The 20,735-nt window shown below is 50.7% G+C and overlaps 1 protein-coding gene across 6 annotated transcripts in view; it reads left to right on the top strand.

Annotated features, from left to right (window-relative positions):
• The first annotated feature begins 234 nt into the window (after positions 1-234).
• LOC139239119 (zinc finger protein 541-like) overlaps positions 235-20,735 on the top strand; it is a 61,551-nt gene continuing 41,050 nt past the window's right edge. For 3 of the 6 annotated variants that reach the window (XM_070867658.1, XM_070867656.1, XM_070867653.1), the window contains exons 1-5: positions 235-297; positions 2,890-3,179; positions 8,712-9,130; positions 11,925-12,049; positions 12,542-12,669. In XM_070867658.1, the coding sequence (XP_070723759.1) occupies positions 8,824-9,130; positions 11,925-12,049; positions 12,542-12,669 (560 nt within the window). In that variant the 5' untranslated portion in view covers positions 235-297; positions 2,890-3,179; positions 8,712-8,823. The remainder of the gene's footprint in view (positions 298-2,889; positions 3,180-8,711; positions 9,131-11,924; positions 12,050-12,541; positions 12,670-20,735) is intronic. The other 3 variants (XM_070867657.1, XM_070867654.1, XM_070867655.1) reach the window with 3 other exon arrangements.

Below are 20,735 nucleotides of genomic sequence, written 5' to 3'. Positions count from 1 at the left end.
GAGCGCGTGACCTGTTGCCACGCGCGGAGGAATACTTTTCAATGAGCTCGACATTTAGTTATTGACTTTTGTTCACGGATTCGATGACAATTCGATTGTCAGCCGCTGCAGGCGGGGTCCGGGGGGGGGGTCCGGGAGGGGGGGGGTTGTGAGGGTGACAGTTGGTGTTATGGGGGGTTTGGTGGCGGGACTATTTGCCGCGCGGGGCAGGGTGGGGCGGGGCGGAGGGTGCGGGCGGCGGGCCGCGGGCGCCAAGGAGTGATTGGGTCCGAGGTGGCGTCGACCGAAAAAGAGCGGGTGAGAAAATCAGCACTTTACACATTATAGTGCACAATATCCCGGGAATATACCCCTCACTGCACAATATCCCGGGAATATACCCCTCACTGCACAATATCCCGGGAATATACCCCTCATACTGCACAATATCCCGGGAATATACCCCTCACACGGCACAATATACCCTGTACACCCCTCAATATACCCTGTACACCCCTCACACGGCACAATATACCCTGTACACCCCTCACACGGCACAATATACCCTGTACACCCCTCAATATACCCTGTACACCCCTCACACGGCACAATATACCCTGTACATCCCTCACACGGCACAATATACCCTGTACATCCCTCAATATACCCTGTACACCCCTCACACTGCACAATATCCCCGGAATATACCCCTCACACTGCACAATATACCCTGTACACCCCTCACAGTGCACAATATACCCTGTACATCCCTCAAAGTGCACAAAATACCCTGTACACCCCTCACGCTGACCCCTCACGGTGCACAATATACCCTGTACACCCCTCACGGTGCACAATATACCCTGTACACCCCTCACGGTGCACAATATACCCTGTACACCCCTCAGAATGCACAATATACCCTGTACACCCCTCAGAATGCACAATATACCCTGTACATCCCTCAGAGTGCACAATATACCTTGTACACCCCTCACATACATCATAACACACCATAAACCCCTCACCCAGAGAAAGGGCGGGTGAGAAATCACGTTACAGCATTATAGTGCACACTATACCCCCTCACACACCCTTATACTGCACCTCGCACACCCTAGACCCCTCACATACTGCACACTACCCTCCACACACACCCTCACACCCAGCACAAACCCCCTCACCCAGAGAAAGAGCAGGTGAGAAAATCACCACATTACAGCACGGTGCAACCTGGGCATACCCTTCTACTGTAAAACACACCCACAAATAGAGTGGGTGAGAAAATTACCAGCTTACAGTGTACACTTCACCCTATACCCCCCTGCACCACACACACCCGGCCGAACCTTTCCCTGGTGTCCCAGTGGGCACCACGGAGGCCTCCCTAGACTTTGCAGCGTCCCTCTTTAACTGAAGGGGAAGGATGTTGCTACGCATCAGCACGACGTGACACATCCGCGACACGTTCCCGACCGAACCCGCCTCTACACCACCTCAAACAGCGTCCCAAAGCACTGGGAGGCGGAGTCACAGTTAAAGTGCCGCATTTTCCGCCTCTTCCCTATGACTCCCACCGGGGGGTAATTGAATTATCTGCCTGAAACGGAGCGGAGGGCAATTTTCCCCCTTGGTCTTTTTTATTGGAAGGAAAATTATATATTATTCTCACTTTTCTTTCCAGCCGGCACAAGTGATTGCTGCCAATCCTGGATTGGGAAATTTCCCCATACACAACACCAAAACTAACCCCCACACACATCTCCAACACACAACATGACAAGTCACACTGACATGTACTGTTGTTGTTTAAATTGTTCAGGCGCATCTATGAGGGAGGGGCAGAGAGCGATGGAGCGGAGGGAGAAGGATGGAGGGAAGGAGTGGGATAGAGGGAGGAGAGAATGGGTGAAGGAAGGAAGGGAGGGGGCGAGGACGATAAGGCAAGAGCAAAAGGAGGCGAGAAGGTACAGAGTCATTTAAAATAAAAAGTTAAAACAAAATAATCTTCGCTTGTGAGCAATTTAAAAAATAATCTTTATAAATAACTAAATTCATTCTTGGTAAAATCGCCTTTATTTTTTCTGATAAGATCTTTATGTGTTTAATATTTTTGTTATCACATATTTAAAAGGCAACATTGTACTTTTGAAAGAAGTATTGCTTCGAAAGTATTTAAAGTGAGGTAGTTTCTTCATTTTCTTGCAAGTTTAGTAAATGGGATGTGAATTGATTCAGACTGATAACAAAAAAAATACAATTATGTCAATAATACCTATTTAGATTTTTTACTTTTACCTTCTATTTTTGTTCATTCATTTCTTTTGGAATTTAGTTACATTTATTAACTATTTCATTTTTTCTCATTAGACTCTTTTGCCATTTAAATGAGTCTTGTCTTGTTTTGTGCAATTTAAATATTTTGTTATTTTTACGTTAATTCTCAGGATGTGGGCGCCAGCATTAATTCCCCATCCCCAGTTGTCCTGAGAAATGCAGTCCGTGTGCTGCGATATAATACAGCTTGAGAAGCTTGTTGGGTCACTGCAGAGGGCAATTAAGAGTCAGCCACGTTGCTGTGGGACCAGTGGTCACGTATGGGCAGATTTCCTTCCCTAAAGGACAATCTGACAGCTTCATGGTCACTTTTACTGATGTCAGCTTTTCATTTTCTGATTTAAAAGTAAAACTGAATTCAAATTCTCAAACTGCCACAATTTGATTTGGACTCGCATTCTCTGAATTATCAGTGATCTGATAATAATTGCTACTGACTTTTCTAAGAAATTTTGCTTGCGTTGCTTAACCTTTGGTCTTTTCTCTTTTATATTTCTCTCCTCATTTTCCTCTTCCCTCTCTTTCCCCACCCTTCTCTCCCTCCACTTCCCTTCCTCTCCATTCCCTTCCCAGTTTTCTTTCCTGGTCTCCTAAAGGAGCTGACTCTTGATGAGGCACAATGCAACCTGGGATACCTTGCCCAAATTGCCACTAGTAATGCTTGATCCTCAACATCTCAATACTTTCCACATCTGATACCCACACAGCAGCACTTTCCAGCCTGAATCACTGCAAATCTGATGTGGGGGCCAGGAGTTTCCTTCCAAGGAAGAATGAAAAATCCAAGGAAGCCTTGTTCTTGCACATCATCATCATCATAGGCAGTCCCTTGAAATCGAGGAAGACTCGCTTCCACTCTAAATGTGAGTTCTCAGGTGGTTGTGCAGTCCAATACGGGCATTACTGTCTCTGTCACAGGTGGGGCAGACAATGGTTGAGAGAAAGGGTGGGTGGGGAGTCTGGTTTGCCGCACGCTCCTTCCGCTGTCTGCACTTGATTTCCGCATGCTCTTGGCGACGAAACTCAAGGTGCTCAGCACCCTCCCAGATGCACTTCCTCCACTTTGGGCAGTCTTGGGCCAGGGATTCCCAGGTGCCGGTGGGGATGTTGCACTTTATCAAGGAGGCTTTGAGGGTGTCTTTGAAACGTTTTCTCTACCCGCCTGGGGCTCGCTTGCTGTGTCAGCTCGGAGTAGAGCGCTTACTTAGGGAGTCTCGTGTCGGGCATGCAGACGATGTGGCCTGCCCAGTAGAGCTGGTCGGGCGTGGTCAGTGCTTCAATGGTGGGGATGTTGGCCTGAGCGAGAACACTGATGTCGGTGCGTCTAGCCTCCCAGTGGATTTGCAGGATTTGCATGGCTCAGAGATGTGGCTATATACAGCAGACATCTCAAAGCGCTGGAGAAGTACCATCAGCGCTGCCTCCGTAAAGTCTTGCACAATGGTATCACACACACACAGTCTCTGCAAAAAAGTGGGCTCTTCTGTTGCTCAAGACTTTGACTTTTTACATGTAGATTGATAAGTGTGGTTCTGATTGTGGGCACCACCATAAGCAGAACTGTCATTTTCAGAGGAGGTGGATCAGCAGACAACGGGATGAGCGGGTGGTACCACCAAGAGAGCCATGGCATTGAGAGAGGAACAACAGCAAAGTAGTGAGTGTAACCTGGTAGCTTAAGCATCAAGATCAAGATGATTTTATTTTCAGAAGTATGGCTTGGTTTGTGGGGTTTCAGGCTTAATAATGCTGGAAAAACAAAACTTTATGATAAAATTAATAAATATGATATAGAGGTGAGGGAAGAAGACAAATGGGATGAAAATACTCGAGGTATGTCATGTAGGTGTTTTAAGAGCATAACTAGAGGCCATCAACATAAGATAGTCACCAATAAATCCAATAGGGAATTCAGAGAGCGGTGAGAATGTGGAACTTGCTGCCACAGGGAGTGGTTGAGGCGAATAGTATCGATGCATTTAAAGGGAGGCTACACAAGCATATGAGGGAGAAGGGAATAGAGGGTTATGCTGATAGATTTAGATGAGGAAAGACGAGAGGAGGCTCGAGTGGAGGCTGGTTGGGCTGAATGGCCTGTTTATGTGCCCTATATCCCATGTAATCCTGTGTAATTGTAGGAGCTGAGCTCAAGTCTCCATTAATGAAGTGTGGTGCAGAGTGCCACATGAGGGTTGCAACACTCTTGGGACTCAAATGAATTTCTGAACGTTCTGCCAAGTGAGAAGTATCTGAACATCAAGGCGCCTGCTTTTCATCTGATTTTGATGTTGACTTCCATGTTTGTGAGTGGAACTGTTTAATGTGGGAAACGCGGCAGCCAATTTGTGCACAGCAAGCTCCCACACACAGCAATGTGCTAATGATCAGATAATCTGTTTTTAGTGATGTTAATTGAGGGATAAATATTGGTCCCAGGACACCGGGGAGAACTCCCCTGCAAAATAGTGCCATGGGATCTTTTTCATCCACCTGAGAGAGCAGACCGGGCCTCGGTTTAACATCTTATCTGAAAGACAGGATACGCCAGAGGCCAGAATTGGAGGGACGAAGAGATCTCTGAGTTTTGCAGGACTCGTAAAGGTTACAGAGGTGGGGGGGGCGGGGGTGTGTGTTCATGGAAGGATTTTAACACAAGGATCAGAATTTTAAGATCATTAATTTATCTGGCCCCCAAACCTAGTATCAAACCTAAGCCGCCATCCTTCATGCGTGATCCCAGATAGTGATTGTCGGTAGCTATTTAGCATGGTCGGCATCATAGCTGGCTGTATTCTTGTCCTCCACACATTCTGACTTCCACACTTAGGAGTGGGATGGCTGGCTGATGTTGTTGTTCTTATAGCCCAAGATGCCAGAGGTTACTTGTAGGTCCAGTATAGATTAAATAGTCATGTATAAGATCGTGGAGGTCACTTCAGGGAGCAGCGAGAGCTGGCGCAGGAGGGCGACGACAGCGAAGAGTGACGTCATCAAGGTCCAGTTGGGTGATTGGAGCGTGGGCAGGTACAGCAGGAGCGGTGAGGTCGGGGCGACGGAGCGGCGAGAGACTGTGGAGGGATGTGATCGGGGCCCAGGAGAGGCGTGAGTTCGGGGCCAGGGGCCCAGGGGCAGCACGGGCCCAGCCCACACTGCGGTATGTGAGCGCACTGGGTCCGTGCAGCAGAGCTGGTCTCCAGTCATCTTGGATAACCCTTGCCACTGGACCAAGACCTAGCTCTGTCAAGCCCGTGTGGTGGCTGGTGTGCAATGACCACCAAACGTTAATAAAATCCACGCACAGGCATCTTCCGCCCTTCAGGATGTAGTTCAGGACCTGGAATATTAGATCCTTCATTGAAACACCTGTGAACTCATCCTTTTTTGGCGTGGAAGCAAGTCATACTCGCTTCGAGGGACTGCCTATGATGATGATGATTTTTCCCCCAATGTGAGAAAGCATAGATCAATTCTGACTGAAGCTCAGATTTCAGAGTTGTTCTGTGTACCTTGTGCAATGGAAGCATATTTTGTTGGTAGTTAGAGGGGAATATTACTGAATATACTAGTTTTGCTACTGGTGGTGGTTTTTCATTGTTGATGAGAATTTATTGAATTTTGTTTCACATTGATCATTGATGGGACTGTTGTAGTTCTTGGAAACTAATAATTAGAACCATTAATTTAAATAGAAAATGTTGTTGTTACAGCTCTACTTAAAAAAGTGTCCTAATTTCCACTGATAGATGTATCTATAGTAACACATACCTAGTACTATATTTTAATCTAAAGCACCTTAGCTGTAATGGTTTATTCGTGGACTGCAGATGCATGGTTCTCATGCTCGCTACAGCACTTCTGAACATAAATGACTCGACCTCTGTCGACAGGAACGAAGATCCACTTTTGGCATCTCTGTTCCAGGACCAGAGCTTTAACGTAAAAGGGCCTGAACACAGCTTTTTGTGAAATACAATTTTCTGTTTCTAGCTTTTCAGCTTTTAAAGATGTGGTATATATTCCTGGCAGCTAGTTAACGTAAGAATATAAGAAATAGGAGCAGGAGTCGGCCATTTTGTCCCCTCGAGCCTGCTCTGCCATTTAATAAGATCATGGCTGATCTTCTACCTCAACTCCAACTGCCCACCCGATCCCCACATCCCTTGATTCCCGGAATATCCAAAATATCGATCTCTGTCTGGAATATGCTCAACTCATTTGGTCAGGTCAGGTCAGTTCATTTTACTCATTTCCACACAATCCCTGTGTAGATGGGCCTGATGTGCAGGGAGCACACTAAGGTTGCAGGGCAAGATCTCTAGCAAGTCAGCAGCTCGCAATTAATGGTACACATTTACAATTTCCAAAGTAAAGGTTTCTGTTAGCACTAGAGTATAGCAACATTGATGGGCAAAAGCAGGACTGCTCTTTTCGAGGATATAATTCTGGAGCTGCTACTCCAGAAGTTGCTACAAAGAAGGGTTGTCCTCTTTAGATCAGACAAAAATCCAGTTGGTTGTTGATCAGTAGTTCATATATAAAATGAGGTGGGTTCACGTGTATGCTGTACTGAAAGGCAATGATAAAACTGTAAATTGAAAACAAGAGCTCCCTCTAGTGTAAGTCCTTTGTAATCTATTAGCATACAGGTATAGCAGAGAACAAGGCTATACAGTTAAGGGGTCAGTGCAAGAGAACAGAACATTTCTAAACAAGCAAGTGAGGGAAGATGAGGTGTTTTGTTTAAAGGTTGTTTATTTCCTCTATGATATTTTTGTAAACATTTATCTTCATGAAAAAGTACAGCCATACTTTATTAAATCAACATCTCTGCTTAATTGGCAGGAAAGAAAGAACTTGGATTTATATAATACCTTTCAAGGCCTTAAGTTGTCCCAAAGCACTTTACAGGCAATTAAGTACTTTTGAACTATAGTCACTGTTATAATGCAGGGAAGCGTGCCAGATAATTTGAGCACAGCAAGGTCCCACAAACAGCAATGAGATAATGACCAGATAATTTAGTGATGTTGGTTGAGGAATAAATATTGCCCGGGACACTGGCGAGAACTCCCCTGCACTGGTTTCTTTCTGTTCTGTTTCCCCCAACTGCTGTTGTCCAACGTACTTGAACGAGGAAATGATTTTACAATAAAGAATCTTTATTGGTTGTTTTGTTCCTCTGACTCCGGCCTTCTGTGAACCCCCCCTCCTTTTGGTCACAGAGCCTCGAGTCTCCTTGGTCCTCCTCTCTGGACTCCCTTCCTATGCTTCTCCACCTTTCTGTCCATCTTTAAAAACTCTCAAAACTCATCTCTTCGACCAACCTTTCCGGCACCCCTCCCTTGGCCAACTCCTATTTGTGAAGTGCCTCCGCACACTTCTCTGTCTTAAAGGTGGTACATTAAATGGGAATTCCTGCCCAGGCAATTCTGAGGCAGCTGTTGATTTGCTGGCAGGAGTTGATTTTTCCTCTCACTGTGTGCCTGTTATGTATGTAAACTTTATAATAGTGTAAGACTTGCCACCAGGGGACACACCTGTTGGAGACCCAAGGGTCACCTGCACACCCCGTGCAAGCAAGTATAAAAGGTTGTCTGCCATGCTGCTTCAGCACGCTGGAGTTTGATTAAAGAGACTAAGGTCACATCAGTTTGAGCTTACAGAATACAGTCTTGTGGAGTCATTCTGAACATAACAATGCCCGTGCCTGGTCTCTGCTCAGCATCTTCCAAGGGTAGAGCAGACACCACAAACTCATCGGCAATAGTGGGTTTAGCCCTATTTTTTTTACAACCCGGGAGCCTACAAATGAAATGTGATTGACATTATACACTGTAAACCCATTTATTTCTGTGAAGACTTAATGTGTTCTGCTTTTGTGGATTTTAATTAATCATAAAGATGATACTTGGTTGCAATAATTTGAAATCACAAGGACCATTGCAATTGTAGATTCTCTATATCAGGGTGGATGATGGAACGATTTTAGATAACGGTTTAGGGCTGTATCCACTCAGTGGGAGGGTGTGAGTTTGTGGCTGCAATTCTTCACCCAGCCAGCTCCCAATTTCACTTGACCTACCTGTAAAGGGGAGGTGCAGAGCAGAAGCAAGGCACTTCTCCACTTGGGCACGAGGAAGGAAATCAGAGGGTGAGTCATACTCTGATGCAAGTGCTAGCAAGCATTTTAAACCATGCTGTTTGCTTGTTTCATCAGAAACATGTGTGGCCTGGAGAGACATTTGTAGAAAAAGTTAAATACATTATAAGGAAAGAGGAATATAAAGGGAAAATTAGAAAATTAACTGTGTATAATTGCACCTTATTGACCTACCAGATTTCTGGAAATTAAATCTATCTCTAAACTCCTCTTTTATATTTGTATTTTATTAAAGCTGCAGCAATACACAAAGAGCAAAGAAGATGCTTCTGGTCAGGTTCATGCTGTGAAAATTAGTTACCTGCTGTTTAATTCTGCAGAGAGACTTTGCTGCCAAATCAGGAGCTATGGATTGCTACAGCTTCACCGATGAAAGCTCCCTCCAAACCGACATGCATCTGCCTTTGCTATCAGACAGTGAGTTGCCCATTGCAAGTAATAGCCAGAGACAAGAATTCATCCCAGACCCTGATGATATTATTTATGCAGGAATGACAAGTATAGAACTTGATTCTAACCTGGAGGCTGCAGAAATTCCTGGCGATCCATTTGCTGACAATTTAGATCTATCTCTGTATACTGTAGATAAAGGATGTGACTCCCCAAAGATTCCCAGTGACTCCACGGATACAGATTCTCCACCCATGTTGCTAGGTACTTGAATGTGCATGCGTTTTTTTTAAGTGCAGCAGTACTATTGTAACTATTTTGCTGCTGGGATAAATTTGTTTTCATTCTGGTTTGAAGTAAATCTCCAACCAAAATTACTAATGCAAAACTTATAAAATTCTGATAGGTAATAGATCTCATTAAAATTGTGTTGAGTTCTCTGATGGCCTGTTTGTTAAAGGAACTGCCTAATGGATTATTAGACCATGCAGATTAGAAGGTCCACACTCAATATCCTGTTTGTGCTAAGTTAGCCGGAGCAGCAGTACGCACTAACTTTCAGCATCCCCGCGCCAAGAAATGGAAAATTCTCCAGAGTTCCCAATCCCAATTGAATAAATTCTGCTGGAAAGTAAGAATGCGTGAATACTGGATATAAGACAGATCAGAACTTGCTTGTGATTCCCTCCTCAGTTGAATAGCCTGATAACATTCATTGTCTAGCCTTACACATAAAGAATAATACCAGAGGGCTGCCAGCACCCCTGTAACTGTCCATTACCACAAGTCAGTTCTTTCAAAAGAGCAGACCCAAGAATACGGGGAAGAATTAGGTACCTGGAATTTCCACAAGGGTTTTCTGATCTCCCTCCACAGTCTCGGCAGAAATCCATGAAAAATGGCGGAAGCGGCTGTTGATGCTGTTTCTCCAGGGTTGCCGGCTGAAATTATGACGGGAGATCAGAAAACTCCTGCGGAAAGCCTATCACATAATGTTTAAAAGTTTAACATTATAAATATATGCTCCACATTTATCTTCAGGTGTGGATCCTTGCCAAAAATAGTGGTCTACCTTTCACAAGACATCCAAACTGACCCAGCGCATGGTAAACCGACAGTATTACCCACTACTTAGAATAAATAATTTCCGGTACCATAGGAAATAGTTTCAACCTCTACTTTGTGTGTTTTATTTTGCTCTCCTTATTTAGCCTTGCTAAGCCAGGCACTCTTCTAAAGTGTGGGCGCTGGGGTTTCGATTCTGCTGATTTCGGGGCGGTAATGGCGGTGGGGCGGTAAAGTTTGTGCCCGGGAACAAATTGCGCCTCAGTCAGCAAAATTAATCAGCTGGGCCCTGAGTGTGGGGCGGGGTGCTAAGGGAGGCGTTACACACCTCTCTTAGGGCGCTAGGCCGGTTGAGCAAGTGAAAATCCCGAGCTAAACAGCCGGCCTCGGACGCTCTAAGAGGCCTGGGGGTGGGGGGGTTAAAAAAAACCCCTGAAAAATCCACCAAAAACATTCCCAATAAATAACTCACGCCACCAAAGCATAAATCGCAAAAAAAACCCAATCACACTTACCTGAGGTCGACATTACTTACCTCACAGCGGCCACTACTGCTAGGAACGCCAGCTTTCCTATGGGTCGGGCGGCAGCCAAAACTTGAGCCAGTGTCGCAACCCCACTGGCGTTGCATACTGGCTCGCCTCTTGCGGGCGGCAATGCTCCGTGCCCCGTCGGGCACCGAAAATCCTGGCGGGGTGCTGGAAGCTGGTCACTTGCCCGGAAGTGCTTACCGCCGCCATTGCTGTCCCTCCGGAGTGCTAACAAGGGCGGCAGAAGACCAAAAATCCAGCTCAAGGTGTTTTATTCATTCCCAGTGTCTGTAGGAGATGCATGAATGCAACTTGAATGACTTATCCCTCCCGCCTCTTGTGCTCCCACTCAGAGGCTCTCCATAATAGTACGGCTGAAATCAAAAACTAGCATGGTAGGTAATAGAGACTGCTGCCCATAATGCACAAGTGGTTTGTTAACACAGGTAAGGCAGTGTTCCTGCCTGGGAGGTTCCTGAAAGTCTGGTGTTTTTTCATTTGCTCTATTATCAGAATGCTGGTGCTGAAAAAGTTGCCCTTCCTACTTGCGCGTTTTATTATATAAGCAGCCAACACAGATTTTGTGACATAGTTTGTAGTACTGCTGCTAGATGCTGTGTGAAAATATTTTATGTAATGTAATGTTCCCTGCACTGAATGAATACAACTAAATCTATGCTTAAATATAATTTGCGATGTTTATGCTTTCACAGTACATACTATTTTGTTTTCCTCCATTTCTCTCTCCTCTTCTAAAGGTTGGGGTTTAGTTCCACAAGCGGTAGTTGTCTGGTGGTACCTCATAATTGGCCATTCTTTGTGTGTTCATTATCAAAAATAGGGGTCCCATTCCCCCGTCTTTCTCCCAGTTCCTGGCAGAGGAAATAATACTTGTAACACGACGCACAGATCCTGGTTGGGAAACTTCTGCTTGTAACAGAGAGCATTTAAATTAAATGAAGTGATAACACCTTCCATGCCACTTTCTGGGGTTTCTGCCAGGCAGATGCCTGCTCTGAAGACCACCCATGGAACCTGGGGCGGCCACTTTAGATTGAAGGATCTGTGCGAGGCAGCTAGCAATCTCCTGGGACCTCGGGCAAGTTTAATTTTTGATTTCTTCTATGCAGAGGGCGGCACCACAGCACTGGAGGTCATTTGCATTCTCTTTCCGACAAAATGAAAAGCACACTGCTCGACTTAGGCTGGAGTGAGGGGAGAAATAAGTTCAGCCCTGATTTATCTTGTTTGACAATTGAGCTTGTGCTCCTGCCCATTCTTGATAAAGGGCCTTTTAAACACAGGAAATGGTTTAATAGTACATCGAATATAAGCACAGAAACAGACCATTCGGCCCAACTAGTCTGCTGGTTTATAATTTAAATACATATTTCACCTGTAAATAGTTGAAACGGCAACAAAAAAGGAACTGAAATATTGCTGTTTCTCTCATCAACTTATAGGTATTAGTCCTCTCCCGCAAAAACATACTCCTGAGAAAGGCACAAGTAAAAGTGAAGGGAAATACGGAGGTCTGCAGAAAAGAAGGCGTCTCTCCACAAGGCATTCTCCACAGCAAGCATTCCAGGTTAGCACTGTTATTCCAGTAAGCCTGGCGTAAGAGACCCAACAACAGCTGCTTCGAGCAGGGCTGGATTTCATCTGGTTGCTGCCTCTGTTTTCGCCCCCGGAGGGGCGGCGGCGGCGGCGGCGAGCTCTTCCGGGCGTGCGGCCATCTTCCAGCGCCTCGCTGGGATTTTCAGTGCCGCTTTCAACGGGGTGCGGAGCATTACTGCCCGGAAGAGGCGAGCCGGTGTGCAACGCCCCTGGTTGCGACGCCGGCTCAATTTTGGGCTGCCATCCGACGCGTAGCGCTCCGTCGACCTCAGGTAAGTAAGATTAGATAACTCAGCACAGATCGGCGATGAAACGTTCTCGGTCTGTAAGGCTCAGGTGATGCATTTACCAACTAAGCCATTGGACAGGGAAAGGGGGCTTTTTGAACATGTATTTGAATGGGAAGTTACATATTCAGTAATGAGTTCAGGTAATTAACTTATTTCTATACTTTGTTGTCTAGGAGTGCAGCCAATGTGGAAAGTCATTCAGCAGTGCCAGTGCCCTGAGCAAACACTACCTGACGCATAGTCATGAACGTCGGCATGTCTGCAGGATCTGCAATAAGGCCTTTAAGAGACAGGACCACTTGTATGTGAACATTATTTAACTCAGGAATTCAAGTTACTTAGTTATTAAACAAAGTACACATCCCTCGTTCACACAGAATGAAACTAAATGCGCCATTTATTTTTATTCATTCCACATCAGATGCAGGTTATATTTGTGGGATGAAATTAGGCACTTCCAGTGTTCATGTAGTTAGCGGGCTGTGAGCATGTGAGAGTAATAGCTTCTGCATCACCCCACAAACAGCTTCGAACCAGCAGTGCCCCACAGACAGTGTCTGACCACCAGCGCCCCACAATCAGTGTCTGATCACCAGCGCCCCACAATCAGTGTCTGATTACCATCGCCCCACAGACAGTGTCTGATCACCAGCGCCCCACAATCAGTGTCTGACCACCATTGCCCCACAGACAGTGTCTGATCACCAGCGCCCCACAATCAGTGTCTGATCACCAGCGCCCCACAATCAGTGTCTGACCACCATTGCCCCACAGACAGTGTCTGACCACCAGCGCCCCACAGACAGTGTCTGACCACCAGCGCCCCACAGACAGTGTCTGATCACCAGCGCCCCACAATCAGTGTCTGACCACCATTGCCCCACAGACAGTGTCTGACCACCATTGCCCCACAGACAGTGTCTGACCACCATCGCCCCACAGACAGTGTCTGATCACCAGCGCCCCACAGACAGTGTCTGATCACCAGCGCCCCACAGACAGTGTCTGATCACCATCGCCCCACAGACAGTGTCTGACCACCATCGCCCCACAGACAGTGTCTGATCACCAGCGCCCCACAGACAGTGTCTGATCACCATCGCCCCACAGACAGTGTCTGATCACCATCGCCCCACAGACAGTGTCTGATCACCATCGCCCCACAGACAGTGTCTGATCACCATCGCCCCACAACAGTGTCTGATCACCATCGCCCCACAGACAGTGTCTGATCACCATCGCCCCACAACAGTGTCTGATCACCATCGCCCCACAGACAGTGTCTGATCACCATCGCCCCACAACAGTGTCTGATCACCATCGCCCCACAGACAGTGTCTGATCACCATCGCCCCACAACAGTGTCTGACCACCAGCGCCCCACAGACAGTGTCTGATCACCAGCGCCCCACAGACAGTGTCTGATCACCATCGCCCCACAGACAGTGTCTGACCACCATCGCCCCACAGACAGTGTCTGATCACCAGCGCCCCACAGACAGTGTCTGATCACCATCGCCCCACAGACAGTGTCTGATCACCATCGCCCCACAGACAGTGTCTGACCACCATCGCCCCACAGACAGTGTCTGACCACCATCGCCCCACAGACAGTGTCTGATCACCATCGCCCCACAGACAGTGTCTGATCACCAGCGCCCCACAGACAGTGTCTGATCACCATCGCCCCAGACAGTGTCTGATCACCATCGCCCCACAGACAGTGTCTGACCACCATCGCCCCACAGACAGTGTCTGATCACCAGCGCCCCACAGACAGTGTCTGATCACCATCGCCCCACAGATAGTGTCTGATCACCAGCGCCTCACAGACAGTGTCTGATCACCATTGCCCCACAGCCAGTGTCTGATCACCATTGCCCCACAGACAGTGTCTGACCACCAGCGCCCCACAGACAGTGTCTGACCACCAGCGCCCCACAGACAGTGTCTGATCACCATCGCCCCACAGACAGTGTCTGATCACCATCGCCCCACAGTGTCTGACCACCAGCGCCCCACGGACAGTGTCTGATCACCAGCGCCCCACAGACAGTGTCTGATCACCAGCGCCCCACAGACAGTGTCTGATCACCATCGCCCCACAGACAGTGTCTGATCACCATCGCCCCACAGACAGTATCTGATCACCATCGCCCCACAGACAGTGTCTGATCACCATCGCCCCACAGACAGTGTCTGATCACCATCGCCCCACAGACAGCGTCTGATCACCATCGCCCCACAGACAGCGTCTGATCACCATCGCCCCACAGACAGTGTCTGATCACCATCGCCCCACAGACAGTGTCTGATCACCAGCGCCCCATAGACAGTGTCTGACCACCAGCGTCCCACAGACAGTGTCTGATCACCATCGCCCCACAGACAGTGTCTGATCACCATCGCCCCACAGACAGTTTCTGACCACCATTGCCCCACAGACAGTGTCTGACAACTAGCGCCCCACAAACAGTGTCTGACCACCAGCGCCCCACAGACAGTGTCTGATCACCAGCGCCCCACAGACAGTGTCTGACCACCAGCGCCCCACAGACAGTGTCTGACCACCAGCGCCCCACAGACAGTGTCTGATCACCAGCGCCCCACAGACAGTGTCTGATCACCAGCGCCCCACAGACAGTGTCTGTCCACCAGCGCCCCATAGACAGTGTCTGATCACCATTGCCCCACAGACAGTGTCTGATCACCATTGCCCCACAGACAGTGTCTGATCACCATTGCCCCACAGACAGTGTCTGATCACCAGCGCCCCACAGACAGTGTCTGATCACCATCGCCCCACAGACAGTGTCTGATCACCAGCGCCCCACAGACAGTGTCTGATCACCATTGCCCCACAGACAGTGTCTGATCACCATTGCCCCACAGACAGTGTCTGATCACCAGCGCCCCACAGACAGTGTCTGTCCACCAGCGCCCCACAGACAGTGTCTGATCACCATCGCCCCACAGACAGTGTCTGATCACCAGCGCCCCACAGACAGTGTCTGATCACCAGCGCCCCACAGACAGTGTCTGTCCACCAGCGCCCCACAGACAGTGTCTGATCACCATTGCCCCACAGACAGTGTCTGATCACCATTGCCCCACAGACAGTGTCTGATCACCATTGCCCCACAGACAGTGTCTGATCACCATTGCCCCACAGACAGTGTCTGATCACCAGCGCCCCACAGACAGTGTCTGATCACCATCGCCCCACAGACAGTGTCTGATCACCAGCGCCCCACAGACAGTGTCTGATCACCATAGCCCCACAGACAGTGTCTGATCACCATTGCCCCACAGACAGTGTCTGATCACCAGCGCCCCACAGACAGTGTCTGTCCACCAGCACCCCACAGACAGTGTCTGATCACCATCGCCCCACAGACAGTGTCTGATCACCATCGCCCCACAGACAGTGTCTGATCACCAGCGCCCCACAGACAGTGTCTGATCACCAGCGCCCCACAGACAGTGTCTGATCACCATCGCCCCACAGACAGTGTCTGACCACCATCGCCCCACAGACAGTGTCTGATCACCATCGCCCCACAGACAGTGTCTGACCACCATCGCCCCACAGACAGTGTCTGACCACCATCGCCCCACAGACAGTGTCTGACCACCATCGCCCCACAGACAGTGTCTGATCACCATCGCCCCACAGACAGTGTCTGATCACCATCGCCCCACAGACAGTGTCTGATCACCAGCGCCCCACAGACAGTGTCTGATCACCAGCGCCCCACAGACAGTGTCTGACCACCAGCGCCCCACAGACAGTGTCTGACCACCAGCGCCCCACAGACAGTGTCTGACCACCAGCGCCCCACAGACAGTGTCTGACCACCAGCGCCCCACAGACAGTGTCTGATCACCATCGCCCCACAGACAGTGTCTGACCACCATCGCCCCACAGACAGTGTCTGATCACCATCGCCCCACAGACAGTGTCTGATCACCAGCGCCCCACAGACAGTGTCTGATCACCATCGCCCCACAGACAGTGTCTGACCACCATTGCCCCACAGACAGTGTCTGATCACCAGCGCCCCACAGACGGTGTCTGACCACCATTGCCCCACAGACAGTGTCTGTCCACCAGCGCCCCACAGACAGTGTCTGATCACCATTGCCCCACAGACAGTGTCTGATCACCATAGCCCCACAGACAGTGTCTGATCACCATCGCCCCACAGACAGTGTCTGATCACCAGCGCCCCACAGACAGTGTCTGTCCACCAGCGCCCCACAGACAGTGTCTGATCACCATCGCCCCACAGACAGTGTCTGATCACCAGCGCCCCACAGACAGTGTCTGATCACCAGCGCCCCACAGACAGTGTCTGATCACCATCGCCCCACAGACAGTGTCCGACCACCATCGCCCCACAGACAGTGTCCGACCACCATCGCCCCACAGACAGTGTCTGATCACCATCGCCCCACAGACAGTGTCTGATCACCATCGCCCCACAGACAGTGTCTGACCACCATCGCCCCACAGACAGTGTCTGACCACCAGCGCCCCACAGACAGTGTCTGACCACCAGCGCCCCACAGACAGTGTCTGATCACCATCGCCCCACAGACAGTGTCTGATCACCATCGCCCCACAGACAGTGTCAGATCACCAGCGCCCCACAGACAGTGTCAGATCACCAGCGCCCCACAGACAGTGTCTGACCACCAGCGCCCCACAGACAGTGTCTGACCACCAGCGCCCCACAGACAGTGTCTGATCACCATCGCCCCACAGACAGTGTCTGATCACCAGAGCCCCAAAGACATTGACCACCAGCGCCCCACAGACAGTGTCTGACCACCATCGCCCCACAGACAGTGTCTGACCACCAGCGCCCCACAGACAGTGTCTGACCACCAGCGCCCCACAGACAGTGTCTGATCACCATCGCCCCACAGACAGTGTCTGATCACCATCGCCCCACAGACAGTGTCTGATCACCAGCGCCCCACAGACAGTGTCTGACCAACAGCGCCCCACAGACAGTGTCTGACCACCAGCGCCCCACAGACAGTGTCTGATCACCATCGCCCCACAGACAGTGTCTGACCACCATCGCCCCACAGACAGTGTCTGATCACCATCGCCCCACAGACAGTGTCTGATCACCAGCGCCCCACAGACAGTGTCTGATCACCATCGCCCCACAGACAGTGTCTGACCACCATTGCCCCACAGACAGTGTCTGATCACCAGCGCCCCACAGATAGTGTCTGACCACCATTGCCCCACAGACAGTGTCTGTCCACCAGCGCCCCACAGACAGTGTCTGATCACCATTGCCCCACAGACAGTGTCTGATCACCATTGCCCCACAGACAGTGTCTGATCACCAGCGCCCCACAGACAGTGTCTGATCACCAGCGCCCCACAGACAGTGTCTGATCACCAGCGCCCCACAGACAGTGTCTGATCACCAGCGCCCCACAGACAGTGTCTGATCACCAGCGCCCCACAGACAGTGTCTGATCACCAGCGCCCCACAGACAGTGTCTGATCACCATAGCCCCACAGACAGTGTCTGATCACCATTGCCCCACAGACAGTGTCTGATCACCAGCGCCCCACAGACAGTGTCTGTCCACCAGCGCCCCACAGACAGTGTCTGATCACCATCGCCCCACAGACAGTGTCTGATCACCATCGCCCCACAGACAGTGTCTGATCACCAGCGCCCCACAGACAGTGTCTGATCACCAGCGCCCCACAGTCAGTGTCTGATCACCATCGCCCCACAGACAGTGTCTGATCACCATCGCCCCACAGACAGTGTCTGACCACCATCGCCCCACAGACAGTGTCTGATCACCATCGCCCCACAGACAGTGTCTGATCACCATCGCCCCACAGACAGTGTCTGACCACCAGCGCCCCACAGACAGTGTCTGACCACCATCGCCCCACAGACAGTGTCTGACCACCATCGCCCCACAGACAGTGTCTGACCACCAGCGCCCCACAGACAGTGTCTGATCACCATCGCCCCACAGACAGTGTCTGATCACCAGCGCCCCACAGACAGTGTCTGATCACCAGCGCCCCACAGACAGTGTCTGACCACCAGCGCCCCACAGACAGTGTCTGACCACCAGCGCCCCACAGACAGTGTCTGACCACCAGCGCCCCACAGACAGTGTCTGATCACCAGCGCCCCACAGACATTGTCTGATCACCAGCGCCCCACAGACAGTGTCTGATCACCATCGCCCCACAGACAGTGTCTGACCACCAGCGCCCCACAGACAGTGTCTGACCACCATCGCCCCACAGACAGTGTCTGATCACCAGCGCCCCACAGACGGTGTCTGATCACCAGCGCCCCACAGACAGTGTCTGATCACCACCGCCCCACAGACAGTGTCTGACCACCATTGCCCCACAGACAGTGTCTGATCACCAGCGCCCCACAGACAGTGTCTGACCACCATTGCCCCACAGACAGTGTCTGTCCACCAGAGCCCCACAGACAGTGTCTGATCACCATTGCCCCACAGACAGTGTCTGATCACCATTGCCCCACAGACAGTGTCTGATCACCATTGCCCCACAGACAGTGTCTGATCACCAGCGCCCCACAGACAGTGTCTGATCACCATCGCCCCACAGACAGTGTCTGATCACCAGCGCCCCACAGACAGTGTCTGATCACCATCGCCCCACAGACAGTGTCTGATCACCATCGCCCCACAGACAGTGTCTGTCCACCAGCGCCCCACAGACAGTGTCTGATCACCATCGCCCCACAGACAGTGTCTGATCACCAGCGCCCCACAGACAGTGTCTGATCACCAGCGCCCCACAGACAGTGTCTGATCACCAGCGCCCCACAGACAGTGTCTGATCACCATCGCCCCACAGACAGTGTCTGATCACCATCGCCCCACAGACAGTGTCTGACCACCATCGCCCCACAGACAGTGTCTGATCACCATCGCCCCACAGACAGTGTCTGACCACCATCGCCCCACAGACAGTGTCTGACCACCATCGCCCCACAGACAGTGTCTGACCACCATCGCCCCACAGACAGTGTCTGACCACCATCGCCCCACAGACAGTGTCTGACCACCATCGCCCCACAGACAGTGTCTGACCACCATCGCCCCACAGACAGTGTCTGACCACCAGCGCCCCACAGACAGTGTCTGATCACCATCGCCCCACAGACAGTGTCTGATCACCAGCGCCCCACAGACAGTGTCTGACCACCATCGCCCCACAGACAGTGTCTGACCACCAGCGCCCCACAGACAGTGTCTGATCACCAGCGCCCCACAGACAGTGTCTGATCACCATCGCCCCACAGACAGTGTCTGATCACCAGCGCCCCACAGACATTGTCTGATCACCAGCGCCCCACAGACAGTGTCTGATCACCATCGCCCCACAGACAGTGTCTGACCACCAGCGCCCCACAGACAGTGTCTGACCACCAGCGCCCCACAGACAGTGTCTGACCACCATCGCCTCACAGACAGTGTCTGATCACCATCGCCGCACAGACAGTGTCTGATCACCATCGCCCCACAGACAGTGTCTGACCACCATCGCCCCACAGACAGTTTCTGACCACCAGCGCCCCACAGACAGTGTCTGACCACCAGCGCCCCACAGACAGTGTCTGACCACCATCGCCCCACAGACAGTGTCTGACCACCAGCGCCCCACAGACAGTGTCTGATCACCATCGCCCCACAGACAGTGTCTGATCACCATTGCCCCACAGACAGTGTCTGATCACCAGCGCCCCACAGACAGTGTCTGACCACCATCGCCCCACAGACAGTGTCTGATCACCAGCGCCCCACAGACAGTGTCTGACCACCAGCGCCCCACAGACAGTGTCTGACCACCATCGCCCCACAGACAGTGTCTGATCATCATCGCCGCACAGACAGTGTCTGATCACCATCGCCCCACAGACAGTGTCTGATCACCATCGCCCCACAGACAGTGTCTGATCACCAGCGCCCCACAGACAGTGTCTGATCACCATCGCCCCACAGACAGTGTCTGACCACCATCGCCCCACAGACAGTGTCTGACCACCATCGCCCCACAGACAGTGTCTGACCACCAGCGCCCCACAGACAGTGTCTGACCACCAGCGCCCCACAGACAGTGTCTGACCACCAGCGCCCCACAGACAGTGTCTGATCACCAGCGCCCCACAGACAGTGTCTGATCACCATCGCCCCACAGACAGTGTCTGATCACCATCGCCCCACAGACAGTGTCTGATCACCATTGCCCCACAGACAGTGTCTGATCACCAGCACCCCACAGACAGTGTCTGACCACCATCGCCCCACAGACAGCGTCTGATCACCAGC

This window comes from Pristiophorus japonicus, chromosome 26 (assembly GCF_044704955.1).
Source record: "Pristiophorus japonicus isolate sPriJap1 chromosome 26, sPriJap1.hap1, whole genome shotgun sequence".
Classification (NCBI taxonomy): Eukaryota; Metazoa; Chordata; class Chondrichthyes; family Pristiophoridae; genus Pristiophorus; species Pristiophorus japonicus.
This window is presented reverse-complemented; position numbering and strand designations above follow the sequence as displayed.